Consider the following 18,518-nt stretch of genomic DNA (forward strand, 5'->3'; position numbering starts at 1 on the left):
ATGCACACAAAATTCTTTCATTCGGAATGACAAACGGAATAAACCACCCCCTTTAATCGGATTTAATTTTCAATCGGAATGACAGTTTTTCAATCGGAATGACCGTTTACATGACTACTTTTAATCGGAATGGCCTTTCATTCCGATTAAAAGTGGAATTAAACTGTGCATGTAAACGTAGTGATTGTGTTTACTCTGCCTGACATCATGTTAAGTCCACGCTGATGCATAAGCATGCCAACATACCTGTTTTGCCAGGTTTTTAAAGAGTGAAGGGGAGTGAAGTAAAAACGAACAAAGATGTTGGCCGATATTGAGAAGACATGTTGCTTTAGAACAGCCTCGATAGCAGCGTCTATCTTACCCAAAGCGCTCGCCATTGTTGTTATTACTTGTCTTACCTGCTTGACACCAGCCTGACATTGGTGTTAGTTCCACCTGTGGCACTGATTGGCTAACTGAGTCCCACTGCGGCGCTCATTGGCTTTTTTGATTCTGACTGAGAAACGGTTGTTTCATGTAAGGATACCAGACAAATCAGTTAACTTGAACTGGAGTGTGCAGATTCAAACATTTAGCCCCAGGCAACCCAGCATCTACAAATGTATATAACAGTCAAAAATATTTTTTGTATAAAAATTGAGCATCTTGTAATTGAACAGTCTCTGAAAAGAAATAAAGAAAAAAAGGAAAATCAGCTAAAGAACACACTGAAAGTCCTCGACCTGCTGCTGCCTGCTGTGGGTTGACTGATGAATGAGCAGTGCGCATCACCATGCCTAGCATTAGTGTTAGAGGGAACATGCGAGAGATTCAGTCAAACATGTTTGAACCTCTGTCAAACCCTGACTCAGATAAGAATTCTGTTGGGCACCAAAATTGGCGACTAGTAGACGTATCAGAATAGTAAGTGCAATTAGTATCTTTGTATCTTTGTTTATGTTGTTTGTTAGATTGTTAGCTTTTAACTGGCTGACACATGTTAATTGTTGTCCATATATACAATCATTTCTGCTATGAAGAGGTTTTTGGTAGATAGAGGAAGAAAGCTCCAGGGTCCGGTTTACATCCAAAAACTGCTACTCTACCATGATTGCTGTCAAAACTTTCACTATGCTAATGCAAACTCTGATTTCTATACTGAGTCCCGTCACAATACCAGACGAATCAGGTTCACGTTTTTTGCCGGTCTTGTTGAAGTCTTTTCCCCATCAGCCAATTTTTTTCCCCCTAGGATGGCGAAGGCATGACCCACCCTCTAATAATAAGTTCTTGTTGCCTTTGTTGGTTGGATTGGTTAGGTTTAGGCATGAGGGCTGAGACTGTTTAGGATTAGGGTAAGAATATCAGAGTAAGCCAGTCAGAGGTAGAAAAAGCCAGAAAGACAGGTCATGCCTTTGCCAAACCTCGCCCCCCCACAATATGTGTTTCTTGTATCAGACAATGATTTGCTTTTGTACTGGTGACGTACCTAATCTAGCTGCCCGCTCTATGTTTGATGCTCAGTTTTTAGGGAAGTGCACAGACGTCGCCACCTTCAGTAGAGGAATATAAAGAACACCTCTCTATTGACAAACTTTGCACAGATACAAGTCAATTTAGTCAAGGTCGAACATTTCAGGGGACCTAAACATAAGAAACACATGTTTTTGAGTGACGGGCACTTTAAGATTATCTCACCTTGATATTAAATAAATAAAATGGATGGTATTAAACTCTTCCGAAATGTGACAGTTGCCTGAAAAAACCTGATTTTGAACTGATGCCATGTTTTGGAATCATTGCAGAAAATGGTGTGTTAGTTCTGTTTGGGGTGTAAAAGACCTAAGAATATGGTTGAATTCATTGATTGGTCTCTCCTAAATCGAAAATAGCTATATTTCTGTTACAGGAGACTGACACAAAATTAAACCTCTCCGGCATCCAATTAGCTCAAAACATAAGTAGCATTTCTAGGAAGGATAACATGCTTTGCATTTCTTTCTCAGTGAATAACTATTTGGCAAATCAAAGAATATATATTTGTACATGCATACCCCATATAGCATTAAAAACTGAAAAATCAGTACAAGCCAAAATTGTGGCAAATTGAAAAGGTCACCACTTGAATACCTTTCCACATATTGGGATCTAATAAGTTCAGAAGGAAGGTAAAAGAGATGTATTTTAAGGACAAAAAGATAATAACTGTTATTTCTACATATTCTGTGTAACAATGAGAACCAAACAATGAAGAAGTAAATCCAATGTCCAATGCCAACAAAAAAAAACAAGACCAAATCAAGACATCACATTGAACAGGACAGTCTATACAATACAGTATCACCAACTGGTCCAAATACACCACATTTTTGTCAAGAATGTTGCTTGTTCAGTCACTACTGTGGAGATGTTAATAATTTATAGGGCTAAGGGAATGGTGGTAAAACAACAATGACCCAATGTTTTTCTGTTTCTTTTTTTTTTTTCTTTTGCTTGTTTGTTTTTAAAGCTTGTTTTATATGATATCATACCTATCTATTAAATTATCTAAACAAGGCTGTTGCTCCCTCCTCCACTGTAGTCTTGCTGATGAGGTGAGGTAGCTATTTTGTTTAAAATATCCGACTCTTCTCCTTCACATTCTCTAGTTGTCTAGATCATCAGTGTTGTGTGTGACCTCCAAAAGCAAAACTGACCCTGAAATTGTGCTAAATCTCCAAGGAAAATCTATCACAAGAATTGAAAATGCAGGCACAGACAACATCCCAACCCCTCCCACGTTTTTCATCATAGCCAAGCATATTCTCATTGTCTGAGGCAGCTCAGGACCAAGGCAGGGTGTCATGCCAAAGCCTGGCTTTTATGAGGGGTTTTATATTCATTTGATGATCCTGCGGGCCTCTGTTTCCTGAGTGGATTATCCGTATATGCCGGTGCTGAGCCCTTTTTATATTCAGCGCCGTGGCAGAGTCAATAAGGTCCATTCTGCATACAATATTCAAGATTATACAAGACAGACAGCATAATTCACACTCAATCAGAATACAAATGACTGCAGACGGCGGAACAACACATTTGAAAATAAACACAGCTGATTCTCGGTGCAGGGACTGGCTCAGTCATGACCACCTTGCCATGCTCACACAGACTGTGAATAAACCTGCCGGGATTTTTTCTTTTACCTTTGCTTTGTATGGAGTCCTTGTATTGTAAAGTCATGGTCTCAAATAATGTATGTTACAAACCAGGTAGGCCGTGGAGGATGTGAAGGTTACAGTATGCCTTTCTTGTGGGCGATTGTGCATACTTGCATGAGCATCATTAAAATGATGTGCACAGTATATCAGTCATGTTTATAATTGCATTAATGTGTTATGAACTGTTTCCACCTTCAGCGACCATAAAAATCGCTCTCCATGGGATGGATCGGGAGATGAGAGAGGAGTACCTGGTGGTCATTCAGGCTAAGGACATGGGAGGTCACATGGGAGGCTTGTCTGGAACAACGACTGTCACCGTCACGCTAACGGATATCAACGACAATCCGCCAAAGTTCTCTAAAAGTACGTAACTTCATGACCTTAAACATCCCAAATCGAATTAAGAGCAGAAAGAAATTACTGCTGCTCTAAATGAGTATATCACTGATTGGTCATAATTGGGAAAAATAAATGTTATTTTGTAAATTTCATCAAACTGGCTCCTCAGAAACTAATTCTATCTGCAGTAAAGTCTAATTATGATGCAGTGCTGTAATATACTTAGGTAATTTTGTTTAATATAATCAACATTTCTCGAAACCAAAGAGCTATGTCTGGTCTTCCCTAGGTCTTTATGAATTCGTGATCCCTGAAGACCTACCGATAGGAAAAATGGGCGGCAAGGTGAAAGCAAATGACAGAGACATCGGCGAGAATGCCAAGTCAACATATAGCATCATCGAGGGAGATGACCAAGGCATGTTTGAGATTATTACGGACGCGCAGACACAAGAAGGGATTCTTCGACTGAAAAAGGTAAGACCTTGAAACTGGGCTGGTAATGGCAACTCCTAGTTCTCTCTCTGTCTCTGTGACTCAGTGACCATGACCAACAGGGCCATGGACTGTGTAATACCACAGTACTTTCAGCAAACTTTACCTTGACTGTTTAACACGTGTGGTATTTTTTTGTACTTAACCTAATCATAGGAACCCAGGTGTTTTAAATGAAATGGTCAGAGGCAAGAGTGATACGGAAAACACTTCTCTCCCCTGTACAGACTTTTGGCTCAGCCCCTGTCAGTTAGTACATTTACATGACATCAGAGAAAATCAATTTATTGTGTTTTTCAGACTAAAACCAGACTTTTAAAAGATATATTAACATGTTGGTCTGACTGAAATCGTACCAAATTGAATTTCTCAAAGTTGGACTGACATACCCAGCTAATGCGACTGGGAGTCAAATTACTCCTGCATGTATACAGTCAGTCGGACCCAAACTGGCCCAAGTGCTCTGGGCATGCTCCACAGTTTCTGCCCCTGGCTTTGACCTGGAAGTCGAATAGCATTAAATGCGTGACGGAGGAAGAGCAGAAAAAGACGTAAAGCATAGAGCATTTATAAAATGTACAGAGCTGTGAAGTTGTCCACCATGGTACCAGTTAGCTAAATTGTTTGTTGATTGTTCTGTCTGTGACGTAATAGGTCAATGGGAAAAAGGTGCAATACTGACAAGCTGAAAGGGGGCATATCGCCACCTATCATAGCAGAGTCGGACTTTGACTTCAGTCAATAAATCGACTCCCCTCCAGTGCTTGTATACCGGGACAAAGACAATAATTCAAGTAAATGGCAGAGTGGAGCGATAACTGTAGCGCAATTTAACTGTGCATGTAAACATACTCACTGACATTGCAACCCAATGGGTAGAATACATTTTGCATATTACATTTCTGTAAACCATAAGTATATTACATTTGTACATTATTATGTAGTGGATATGTTGAAACTTTGTTTCTTTACGTTTCAACAAAGATGTCTCAGTGACAATCACTTTCGTGGCACTTTCCCCAGTGAAAACACACCAAAGGGTCACTGACACCCAAAAAAACAGGGATGGGTGGTTAAAAGACAACTGATTTTGTTGGTCTCGAGCAGTGGTCTAAAACTTGGCAGGCATCTCTGCTTGGTGACAGTGCCACAACAATGAAGTAAATAAAGTACACACAACTTGTGACAGCTAGGTTTACTCAGAACTAAGTTATAGAGGTGTTTACACAAATTGGTGACTTCAACATGGTATTTCAGTTGACAGCACTTTTTGTGTGTGCATGCATTAAGTGTTTACATGAATGTGCAGACTAGTTAAAATAAGAAAACAAGTACTGGACATTAAAATGTCCCAGAAAGCTGAACAACATAACAGACCTGCCTTGAACCTCAAGTATAATCTTTCATTTATAAGGTAAACACAACGTGGCTGAAATGTTTGTTTTAAACTGGATGAAGTGTTTAGTCAGGTGTTTTGCATGTTTTGCCCACCCCATTTTGAGGGGGAAGACTATTAGGAACACATTCCAGTATAACACCACCACTAACTGTGACCTCACTAATACACATATAGTTAGAATAACACCTCTCTGAAATCTAAGATAATAAACATTATAAACTTTCTAAATGAAGAATTTGTGGCAGATTAGTTGTCCTGCATTGCATTCAGTTATTTCAATAATATTAATATTAATAATAATTTATTTAGTTATATAGCAGGGATTTATATTGCAATAATTATTAATCAGTGCATGACCCCAGATATCAGGGCTAGCTCCAGATCTTCACTGATCATACGTCCCTACATCAACCTGCTATAGCTAATTTCTTAAAGACATAAAACCATATAAAACATGTCTCTTTAAATTCTAAATGGTGAACTAACATGAGGCCAGATGGCTCCTCCTCTTCTGTACCACCTCTAGTGAAATTCTCTGCATTAGTTTTTGAAAGACGGCTTCACTTGAAAGTATACCATTAAATATTAAGACACTGGGGCCTGCACAGTGAGTGTCTTGGGGGCTAAAGGAACATTTTGCTTTTTTTTCTTCCATTAAAAGAAAAAAAAAATCCCCAAAAAAGTAGTACCAATAAATTCGACATCTGAATTGCTTTTTCAGACAAGATTATCTCATTTTCACATTACAGTCTTGCCTGGAGCTATAGCTGTAGCTGTCTTAGCTCAAAGCAGCTTCTTACATATTGTAAATTGGTTCAGCCCTTGTTCCAACTTTGGTTAAATTTGCTTGCGACTCCTGCATTACCATCACCATGAGAGCAGATGGACTGAATCTAAAGTTGCAGTTGTAGTTCTTTGTGATGCCAACCCATCCACATGTGAGAGCTGCCGTCCTCTTCCGCTGGCCTCAGAGCAGCTTCGGTGAAGCAGTTGCTGGTTAATTGCCTTGCTTAAGGGAACATTAGCAGTTGTTGAGCGAAGACAAGACAGTGCTCATTAAATTTGTTCAAGTTCAAGTTTTTGTTCATTTTTGTTCAAATTCTTTATTCTTATCATATGTGCAACAATTACAGAGGAGTAGTCATTGGCAATGAAAACCTTAGGCCCCAGGCTTCCTCCAACAGTGCTCATTAAATATCATGATATCCCCATGTGTGTGGACCTGAGGAAAGCAAACTAGCGACATTCCTGTCACAAAACCTGAATCTTTAACCTTGAGGCAAACACATCCGTGTATAGACACTGCGATTGTGTGATTTTCACACAATGTGAGAGTTTCTAGATATGTGGTACAAATGCAGTGTGAATATTTCCTCCAGGATAAAAGCTGTGAAGGTTTGAGCCTGCATACCATCATTTGCCTGTAGACATTTAAAGCACCCAACCACATATTTTTCTCAATTCGGAAGTGTTTGGAATTTACATTTGAAAAACTGCAATGCATGTTAATACACTATATATCAATAACACTGTGACCCGCAAGCAAGTTCAGACACAGTTGTATCTCAAGGACATCTGTGGAAAATCAAACCAAGGTTTGAACACATGGTATCAAAGGTACCAAAGCTATTTATACATGTATGCATTCTATATTCTAAGTCTATATATGCACTGCTCGGTCGAAGATGTTTGCATATATTGAATCATACATGTGATTGATGGATGGGCGTTCTTAAGTCTTGAGTCATGGTTGGTTCAGTGTCGGGAGAGAAAAGCTATACATCACTCAAATGTGGAATGCCATTGTGTTGTGATGTAAAATGACATTACCCCAAGGACATGTGGTGTGACTTTGTCAAAGTGTGAACAATGAACTGTGTGGGAGGTGGAATGTATAAGAGCTGAGGCGATCTGCCGGGACTACAATTCACTGCCACTAAAGAAAACATCAGTGCTGGAGAACAAACTCGACACAAAGTCATAAAATCTCTAACTGTTGACAAAGCAAATGTCAAATGTGTTAGTCTTTTAGGCAACCTCCACTTCCATGTCCCGTGGAGAGAGCCTCGCTCTTCCCTCTTCTGCTCGGCTTTCTTTCTGTGGCCTTGAGTTGGTTGCCTACATCACTGAAGCAAGATAGATGATAATGTGTTGGGAAAAGTAGCAAGGCGTTTGCACACTTAGTGTTTCTGCATCCCTCCAGACGGCAGCGTCTCAAGTTGAGATGAGTTAAAAGAAAGCAGTTTTGCTCTTTGTTCTGTACCCTCACCAGTGTTATCCTCCAACCAGGGTGACACAAGAAAAGATTCAGTGTAACTCTTTCCCCGACACACCCTGTCCCCGTCAACAGCTGTATGAGTCTATAAACTGCCATCTAACGTAGAATTCAAATTATTACAGATCCTTTGCGGCAAGGTTAAAACATATTGATCTAACTGAGGCTGGAGAGGCACAAACCAGGCGAGAGATTCTTTGCTGTTTGGGTTTTAAGCTTTTTATCTGCCAGCCCCCAGGCCTGTCGAGGGATGTTAGTGGGATGCTGAGCTTTCACCCCTGCAGCCAACGCTGAACTTTGAAGTCTCTAAATGGCCTGTGTGTACATACTGATTTGATGCTAACGCTTGAGAGAGACCGAAAAAGGACACAGCGGGGTTTGGGCTGGGACACGACGGTGAGTGGCTGTTAACACAGGAGAAACTACAAAGTCTCTTTGTTGCTTAGTGTAAGTCTGCCGTCCCCCCACTTAGAAATTTAGCCTCATTCAGTTTAGCCATGTCTACCTGGACACCCTAAACTGGCTACCTTGACTGCAAACTATCTGGTACGTGGCTCTACTGTTTTCCTTTTGCACTCATGAATCTCTTAATAGTCAACAGTAGCTGTGCAACAGTACCACTATGCATACTAATAAAAATCAAAGTGGCTCTCCCTGGATTACTCATTCAAAGCGCTGTGTGTGTTTATTGAATTAATAATTTGAAAGGGTCGAAATATGACTTGTATTGAGATTCCATGGGTAGGCTATCAAACAGTTTTTAAAAGAGCAGCCTTTTTTTATTTTGTAATTGGTATTGGAAATAATTAATCAAACTTAACTAGGCTAATCAGAGAGGCTGTTTACTGCTGTGTTTTCCTTAAACCGTACAAGTAGATTTGGTGTAATTAAATATGCCAGCAGCAGTGAGAGTCCCCCCTCTCCCCTTTCCCCTCTCTATTAGGACACTGGAAACAAATATAATGAGTTGTTTCTACATGCTGTCAAGAGGGAATAATAATGACATAGTTTGATAAGAGAGAGGCCAGTGTTCCTGGAATTTAATGTGGAGTCGTTTGTTAAATTACTTATGTAAATGTGAAAACCAGCTCACTAAAAATACACAGTTTTAAAGCTGCATTTATCAATGTTATGATATTAACTTATCAACATACCATGTGTGATGTGATGGCCGCTTATATTGACCAACCCACAGGGATTTAGCATTCAGCTCTGAATTTCCCCTCTGCTGTTGAGTGTGTTGGAGTCTTTGAGCTCATTTTTTACAGCCCACAGCCTTTAATGTAGCAGCTCAAGAGGAGCTGGTAGAAAACAAAACCAAAAACAGGCGTGTGAGTGCTGGACTTGGTGGCCTCAGCACGACTTTAAATGGATGCCAATGTTGCTCTGTGTTGGCTGAATGCATAGGCAAATTTTTGCCAAGACATTCTCAATAACAACTTAATGTATTTCAATGTTGTATTTCAATGTTTTTCCATTGTCCCTGCAACCTAATTGCCAGAAAAAGAGTGTTGGCATTGTACATTGTTGCAAACCACGGATAGGATACATTTGTACGTTGCTATGCAGCAGATTCGTTGAAACTTTACATTTCAGCAGTGCTGTGGTTAGCATGTGGTTAGGTCTGTGAATGTCTTGGCAAAAAACAAACATTTTTTTGTGGCACTATCTCGGCAAGAAACCAGAAATGTCTTGGTAAAAAACACCTGTTTTTCATGGCACCTTCTTGTCAGAAAATACAGCATGTTTAGGGTAAAAAACAACCAGTTTCCATGGTACTATCTCGGCAAGAAACCAGGATTATCGTCACTTTTCTCAGCAGTTTCTCGTCGGGAAATGCAGCAACATCCTGCGGGCACTATCTTTGGTGGAAACACAGCTACGAGTCATAAAAAAACACCCATGTTTGATGGCAAAAATGCCCCTGGAAACGCAGCAATGACTTGCTAAATTACAAGTGGTTTTGTTGTTTGTTGGTGTGGAACAGTGGTCTGCAATTGTCTGCAGCTTGGAGGGCATCTCTCCTTAGTGTCAGGCCATTCACCATCCCCTCCACCTTCTGATGACAGTATCAGCTTATATACTGTCACCTTTGAAAAGTCAATATGATGCGTATTGCACACACAAATGTAACATATTCATTGTTTTCAGAAACGTGCAATTAAAAAATTTCCCTCTGGCAACTGGACTGGCCCCCTGAGTAGCAAAAAAAAAAAATGCAGCTTCAGAATGCCAATTGATGTATTACTTCATAAATTACCTGAGATGATGCAGCTTTAATTTTGAGAACAGATCGCTTGAATTTTGTACAATTTCCAGTATCCCGTGCCCAGTGCTGGTTCCAATGGAATGGCTAGAATTACAGAATGACATTACAAACAAAAAAAACAAAACAAAAACATCACATTACAGTAAACCAATATTTTAAGCCTACCAGTAAATGACTTTTAAATAATAATTCATATTAAAACTTGGGCCGTTCCCCCCTCTCAATTTCCATATAATCATTTTGACTGCACAGCCACAGTCTCGTACAGGCTCTTACTCCCCACTACCCTCTGAATTTAAGTGTAATCCATTGGCTCGAGGTCCAGCCACACTATGTACTTTCTCAGCACAGATGGCAGGATCAGAGAGAGAAAAGGAAGGAACGGACGGGGGGTGGGGGGTTGTGTGTCATAAGTAAGGAGGAGAAGGGAAGGTTAATAATGAAAGTGTTCCAAATAGCTTCTGCGACCATGGAGGAGAGGGGCTTGGAGAGGCTTCAGGGGCTTGGTCTGTCTACTAGTGCCCCGAAGCCAAGAATGTAAGAGCATGGCAGTCAAAGCCCTGGGTCGCCTCCCCCGGCCCCCTGGCTGCTGCTACTGTCTCACAGCTGGACCCCCAGACACCCCTCCATCCACCTGCCCCCTCTACCCTCAGAGCTCTCAGCACAGGCCCTGCCTGACCTCAGAGACATTTCCTCTTGCTCTCTTCCTCTTTTTCTAACTGAATACATTTCTCGTTTTGTTCATCTTCCTCCTCTTATTCCACCTCTCTCCCCAAGCCAGCTCCTATCCCCTCAAGCGGCAAGGCCCAGTTTTGATTTCCCTATAAATCCCGGTTATGGAGCGTGGAAGTGACTTGATCCCATTATTCTCGTAGTATGAGAGCGACCAGAGGTGATTCAGAATGAAATTGTGACAGTCTGGGGTGTCCTCGGAGATGCCAAGAGACTAAAATTGTGACTCTCCTCTCTCTTTTAAATATTAATGATGAGCCATCTGTAAAGGAAATACTGCATAGCAATTGAAAATAGCGATTAAACAGATATGTCAGTCACACAATGACATGTCCTGTACAAAATGTTTTTATTTCTCTTTGGGAAATTACACCTTTTGTTGATAGTCTTGAATGAGCACCTGCTCTCATTTATTTTATGTGAGCTGGTTGTGAAAGCAGTATGAAAGCTTTAATAATCAGCTGTCACTGAGAGCATTAACAGGAAGATTTGTGTTCTTTCATGCCGATAAAGGTTGGGAAATATTTTCAGGTTGTGCAACTCTGAAATTTACAATTATTGTGCCGCTTTGATTTAAATCAAAATGATGATCAAATAAATTCTGTTTGCTGTGATAGACGAAAACCATGGACATTATCACAGTCACTCAAAAACTTTATCTCTCAGGATTAAAGCCTCCTGTGTCGGTGTGTAATGGTTATGTTGTTACAACTTGTTTTCAACGATTATGATGGCATGATTCTTTTAGTAGAAAAACGGGAAAATACTTTACAGTATGGCTGCTCACTGAGCTCACAGCTCAGGGATGGGGTAGCGGCATGCACTGCTGTCTGCATAAGTGTCTTTTAGGATCTGCAATTGTTTAAAATAAAGTAGGAGAGTATTTGTTTTTTCTTCGAACATATACCTCAAGTATCAAACACAAATGTACTCATTATGCAGAATGGCCCTTTATTAGATTGTTGTATTGTTTGTAATGATGTAGGTGGTTGATATGGAGATAAACTGTTTTAAATTGTTGGGTAGTTTAAAGTGGTACGCCAGCCAAGAATTGCATTTTCATAAAATAACAGGGCTCAAAAGACACATTTAAAAAAGAAAAAGAAAAGATCAAAATCTAAGCAGCAAAACATCACATTCTGATTACATACTTATAGTCCTAATTATGAGTCAAACTCCAGAAACATTGGATCCCAGTGCAATAAGCCATAACTGAACTTGAGTTTTCTGAGTAAAATTTATGGAGTGCCCTTTGATTTATTAACATAAACATAAAAATGTAGTGCGTATAGTGAGTATTAGTGCATTATTTCCTCCATTCCTAAAATGTAGTGAAGTAGAAGGGAATGTACAATTTTAACATTAATATAAAAAAAAGAAAGAAAGAAAACAATTTAGCTATGCTACAAATACACCCACTGATCGCTGTCCGAAATAATAATTAACAAATGTAATCATAATCATAATTAAACTGAAGAAATTGCAGTTATTATTACATCTGGTTCTCGTATTATGTCGTGCTGTAGTTCTACATGTAGTTTGTGTAAGTTGTGTTGCCTCACCCCAGCAAAAGCTGTTGCTCCACTGCTGTATGTAGGTACATTCAGTGTCAAACACTGTATGGTTTCTCTTTCATTACTCTCAATGAAACTGGGCTACTGGGCGGCAGTAGCTCAGTCCATAGGGACTTGGGTTGGGAACCGGAGGGTCGCCTGTCAAGTCCCCGTCCGGACCAAAAATATGGAGCGTGGACTGGTAGCTGGAGAGGTGCCAGTTCACCTCCTGGGCACTGCCGAGGTGCCCCTGAGCAAGGCACCGAACCCCCCAACCGCTCGGAGCGCCTGTCATGGGCAGCCCACTCTGACATCTCTCCACTTAGTGCATGTATAGGTCCAGTTTGTGCATGTGTGTGTTCGGACCTGTGTGTAATTGACAAACAGAGTGAAAAATTGAATTTCCCCTCGGGGATTAATAAAGTATATAAAATTAAAAAAATTTAAAAAAATTAAAAAATGTAATAAAACATGGAAAACTAGAATGTAATCTCAGAATATGATATTTCACCATTGATTGTGATAGAGGTGGTATAGTGGTGAAGTGGTTAGCATTGTCACCTCACAGCAAGAGGGTTCCTGGTGCGAATGCAGGTTAATTGGTGACTCGCCCGTAGGTGTGAATGTGAGTGTGAGTGGTTGTCTGTCTCTATGTGTCAGGCCTTTTATAGTCTTGCCACCTGTCCAGGGTGTACCCCACCTCTCACCCAATGTCTGCTGCATAAGCTCCAGCCCCCTGCAACCCCCAACAGGATAAGCAGTTATGGTTCATAAATGAATGAATGGATTGTAATACATATGGAAAGTCTTACTATGTCATAAAATTAATTATATTCTGGCTCCCTAAAAAGGCATTCAGTCATCAAAATTTTGAGAACCCCTAATTTAAGATTTTCTTAAATGGTCAGTTTTAGCTGTTAAGTTCCTAAACGGTTGGTCTGTTTGTCTCCCTACAGCCTATAGACTACGAGAGCAAGAGAGCCTACACCTTGAAAGTTGAAGCCACCAACATCCGCTCTGAGCCCAGCAGTGGTGGGCCCTTCAAGGACACAGCCACAGTAAAGATTGTGGTGGAAGACGCTGATGAACCTCCTGTTTTCTTCAAACCAGTGTACTTACTAGAAGTGAATGAGAACGCCCCGATCAACACAGTCATTGGGACAGTCACCGCCAGGGATCCAGACTCCACTGGGAGCCTTGTCAGGTAAGAGAGTGGGTGCCGTTTACAGTGAGCTCAACCTTTACTGCATAACCATTATGCTATTGACTGATCAGAGAGATACGCTGGTAAAACTTGAGAAAAGAAAAAAGCTCTTCAGATTAATTTCAAAAAGTGATGGAGACTATAGGTTAACCATGAGTCTTTTCAGAATATAATGAGTTGTTTTAATAAAAGAGTTGACACGGAGGCATGCAATTAAATCTCTTCATGCCTGTGACCTTTGGAAACTATAGAAGTGTCTTTGGCAGTGAGGAAGCAACCCAATGATTGCTCTCATTTCCACAGATGTACAAAAAAAAGTCGATTATGAGTTGAAGGCAGCACAACTTTAACTTTCAATGTGTGGCCAGCCTCGCTATATTCTCCTCTTGTGTGACTTATTCTTGGAAATACCACAAGGGCACCTTGAGGATAGGTTATACAGGCAATTTCTCTCCCTCCATCTTGGCATTTCATTAATTCTCCAGCGACTTGCTGACCGCATTCCCGGGACAACAGTCAACAGGTTGTGTGTAATTGCATGGCGAGCAGAGAGCAGACTGGGTCTCATAGATTGGCTGGGGCTATAGAGCAGGGCCCGTTCATTCTACCTTTTCTCTTTTTTTTCTTTCCTGGTGGCATCCTCATGTTTAGTGATGAGACTGCCAGGAGGAATTGAGCCCTGAGGTTGGATGATGTCCCTCCCCTGGTAAAAGGAGAAGTATATTTCATGTGTAGTGACATCTTTTGCTTCTCTCTGTCCTTATTTCATGTCATGATGCTCCTATGTTTGTTGAGCAAGTCTGGGTTAGTTAAAGGGAGATAGAAAAACAAGTTTATTAAACTGGCAAATGCAAAAGTAAAAAAACTAAATGATTTATCAATTGTCAAAATAGATACCAATTGACTAATTATTTAATCAACTCTGCTCTAAATGCATGAATAGTCTTTTGGTCTTTATTTACTTTTCTTGACATCTTAAATGATGAGTGTGTAGGATATGTTGCGAAACTGAAACTTCCAAGCATGTAGGAGAACTATAGTGGCTGATGCAAAGATGTAAATGGCTCTATCTAGAGCTGGTGTTTGATTTGTCTGTTCTGGGCTAAATGGAAGATGACCTGCTCTATATAGATATAAATGACTCTAAGCATGCACAGCATGTGTTATTTTCAGGGAATTATGAACTAATGAAAGCATAGTTATGAATAACATATTCCATTTCCACCAGATGCCCTTAAATCCTACACACTGCACCTTTAAGTGTATAAATGCCCAGTGTATCATTAGATTTAAAGTAGCTGTATGCAACATTTGGAAAGTGATTCAGAAGATGAGATGGGGTTGCCTGAACATGGGTCTCAACATGGAGGTGGCGGATCTGGAGGCTTGCAGCTGATGGTGCTAACAGTGTGAACAGTGCATGTTAACCAGGGTTGGAAATTAACTTTCTGTCTACTTGCCACTGTGGCTGGTGAATTCCAAGACCTAACAGCCACTCAACAGATTACTGCCTGGCAAGTGAAGCAAATCTAGCAGCTACTTATATATTTTACCAGCATTTGGCTGGTGGTTGGTGCCAATTTTGAACCCTTAACAGCAACAGTGCTGACAGAGCCAACCGTTTTTAACCTGAGAGCAATCTAAGGGTGGGCATTACGCTTTTTGGCCGCTGCCACCCACCACTGTGAGTCAGGAGAGCATCATCAACAGTAAGCACCATATGTGTGCAGTGCAGATTAGGTCTGCCATCAGGGGTGGGGGTCAAAGGATACAGGTGATCTTGGCCCAAGGCCAAGGGGGGGCCCATGACAAGATCTATGGTTAACTCTTACATTGGATCAAGTACTTAAAGTACTAAATTTTACTCACTGAGTTATATCCCTGACTATACAAGGCATAGGTATTTACATGATAAACAAATGTAGATATAGAAATGTAGATATTATCATTACGACACATTTCAGTGTGCCACCACAGCAGGTATTGCGGAATGATGCAGTCCATCTGACAGCGGGGGTCAGATGTGCATCTATGTGCAGAACATACAAGTGAAGCTAATGTAAATGTGTGAGGTGCAGCCAGGGTACAAAGAGAAAATGAAAGTGAAAGGAGAAGAGAGGCAATGGCCAAATGTCTGGTGAAAAAAAATGTGAGGAAGTACCAGGTGTGACAGGTGAAGCTGAAGGTGAGAAATAAATAGAAAGAAATAAACAGCAAATAAAACCTGCTGTATCTGACTCAGTCTTAAAGCTACGATGAAGGCACATGTACCATATTAAACAATAGGACCTACGGCATCGATCTTATAATGTCTTGTTTTGTACAACCAACAGTCCAATTCTAAATATATCCTCCTGAGACCTCAGCTTCTGTTTGGTTATGCATTTGCAATGTCTCCTAGCTATTTTATTTAAAACTATAAAATAACTAAACATTGGTTTGTTTTGGAAAAAATAATAAAATAAAATATGTCCTCATATGGGGACGATGGGTTTTTCTTAAAAGTCACAGGTGTGTGATCAAGTTTAAAACTGTTCACATAAACATTGTTGTGGAAAAACTAAACTACAAATAATCCTGGACTTATGATTTGTCCATTTAGAAACTCTGCGTGAATTTTCCCTGATCAATACTCCAAGCTAGGAACATCTTTTTGTCCATGGGACGTCACCTAATTGGTCCCAACGTCTTCAAACAAGACCATAACAATGTCCCAGTGTCCAAGTGTTGAAATTATTTTTGACAGATATTGCAATTGCGACACAAGACACAGGTTTAATAGAAATTGGTATATTTTTGCATTTTTTTCACTGGAATAAAAAAACAAACAAACATAAAAATGATGATGATGTGATTTTTGCCGGGGTCTGTATAATCACACTCCCTGATGTCTCAAATATGATTTGTACGTTGGGGTCCCTCTGTGGTACCACAGTGTTTGATTTATAATGGTAGGTTGAAACATATTTTACTTAAAGAAATTAAAAGTAAAAGAAAAATTGCAGCTCCTGCGATGTGGATATCACACTAAGCCAGGCTGCAATTTTGATAATATTTCGATTAATTTCATAGCCCTACTTGAAATGCATTGCTTTTGCACTTTACTCAGGTTAAATAACGAAAAATGCTGAAAGAAACAGACAAGGATGCAGCAAGCATTGTAGATAGTTTTTTTATTCTATTTTATTGTAAGTGTATAAAAGTCCAGTGTATATTACATTTAACAATCTCAAAGAAGCATTTTCCTCTGAATTATCCACCGTATTAATAATTATGTTTGCCTACTTTCTTGTTCACTACCTCCAGTGAACCATTACTGAAAGACAAAGTGACTAAATAATGGATGAGTGTTCATGCAGATGCCAGCACCCTGCTGACATTATCTCTTCACACATTTGCTGCAATGAGTCTAGATATCAACATCCTGTCCTCCAACTTAAATCTTTAGAGCATCAGTGAATTAAGTCATAGGCTGCCACCTATATGCACCAGGTCTATTGCTCTCTTTCTGTCTTTCTTATTTGCCTTGAGGCCATTCACTTACAGTATTCATTATGCTTATAATGACCAATTTTACAATTTTGTGGAGAAGTTGTTATTTTCACAGCGGATTGTTGCTCAAGGGCTTTGTGTGACTGTCAGGCCTCACAAAACTTCACTGCAGTCAAAGAGACAGAATAGAGCCTTTTGAAAAGAACTGTTAGATTTTTTAATACAGCTCATTCTCAAACTTTCCATTTTATTCTCCAAGACAAAGACGAGGAAGTTTATAAGTGGCTAATAGAATGCTGCATTAATCATCTGCCAACTCCTGTAAAGCCACTGATCAGCTGGGGGGAAATAGCTCCTCAAAGATTACACACACAACCAGGCATTTTCTTGCCAGTTTGCATTTTGTCACAACAAACTGTTTTGCCTCAACATGTGATTTTCTTTCAACACCAAACGTACATTTCTAACCCCCTTGCAAATGTTTCAAAACGAGCGTGATCTATCACAGATGTCAAGTGTTTTCTTTGTGGGGGATGAGATGAAGCAAGCTATTGAGAGAGAGGGCTTAATATGATGCATCACTCTTACTGAAGACATTTGATTTTACTTTGCATTTGTATTAGCCTGTAACTCTGAGCTTTGGGCTGATAAAATGATTACAGTCTGGAAGATTTTAATCCTTCCAGATATACTGGCTAACAGAAGGCTGTAGCCTCAATAATGCCTCTTACATGATCAGAAGGATGTTCTAAATAATAGAAAATCTGGACAAAGCCTCGATAGACAATAAGCCAAATAATTAGACTGTGAAACTTTGTTCGCTGTGCATACAGGGCTGCAATTAAAAAATAGCTTTATTGTTATGATTACTCCTGATTACACGATTGATAATTTGATCTATAAAACAACAGAAAACTGTGAAAAAAATTTGGAGGTGGAAAATGTCTTGTGTTGTCCGACCAACAGTCCAAAGCTTCAACATGTTCAGTTTGCAGTGATATTAAATAGAGAAAAGCAGCAAATCCTCACACTGGAGAAGGCAAACCCAGAGAATTGTTTGAGTTTTTAATTGAAAAATGACTTCAATGAAGAATCAGCTGTCCAAATAAATATTATTTATTTATTTATTTTCCTGCTAATCGACAAATATAGAGCATCTTTCACCAACTGTTCCTCAGAAGAGTTTGACTTTCACCAATGTCCTCTTATTTGGGATTTGTAACTTACGTGCACTCAAGAACACACTTGCACATACACATGCTTTTTTCTTCAGTTCTAACATCTAATAAAATTATAAGATTTAAATTACAGTGGGGTTTTTTTATGATTTAAATTGTTTTATTATAATTATTTATACAACTTTACAAACAACATAAAGGTATTTTAAACACTACACTGATACTTAAATACGCATCAGTTTTGTCAATGGGAGCCAAGCCATATAATAATTAGTAACTGGGCATGCTAGAAATGCTTGATTGTGAAGGTGATTTGAAGAATTTAATTAACCACAAACTTTGTATGTATTTCAAGGTTTGTCCAGAAAATGGGTGAGTCACAAAGTATTTGTGTGAAACC

General features: G+C 39.7%; 1 protein-coding gene across 3 annotated transcripts in view; it reads left to right on the forward strand.

Annotated features, from left to right (window-relative positions):
• cdh8 (cadherin 8) overlaps positions 1 to 18,518 on the forward strand; it is a 119,481-nt gene that overhangs the window by 80,711 nt on the left and 20,252 nt on the right. For all 3 annotated transcript variants that reach the window (XM_050050178.1, XM_050050188.1, XM_050050197.1), the window contains 3 exons: positions 3,378 to 3,545; positions 3,811 to 3,998; positions 13,201 to 13,448. In XM_050050178.1, the coding sequence (XP_049906135.1) occupies positions 3,378 to 3,545; positions 3,811 to 3,998; positions 13,201 to 13,448 (604 nt within the window). The remainder of the gene's footprint in view (positions 1 to 3,377; positions 3,546 to 3,810; positions 3,999 to 13,200; positions 13,449 to 18,518) is intronic.

This window comes from Epinephelus moara, chromosome 1 (assembly GCF_006386435.1).
Source record: "Epinephelus moara isolate mb chromosome 1, YSFRI_EMoa_1.0, whole genome shotgun sequence".
Taxonomy (NCBI): domain Eukaryota; kingdom Metazoa; phylum Chordata; class Actinopteri; order Perciformes; family Serranidae; genus Epinephelus; species Epinephelus moara.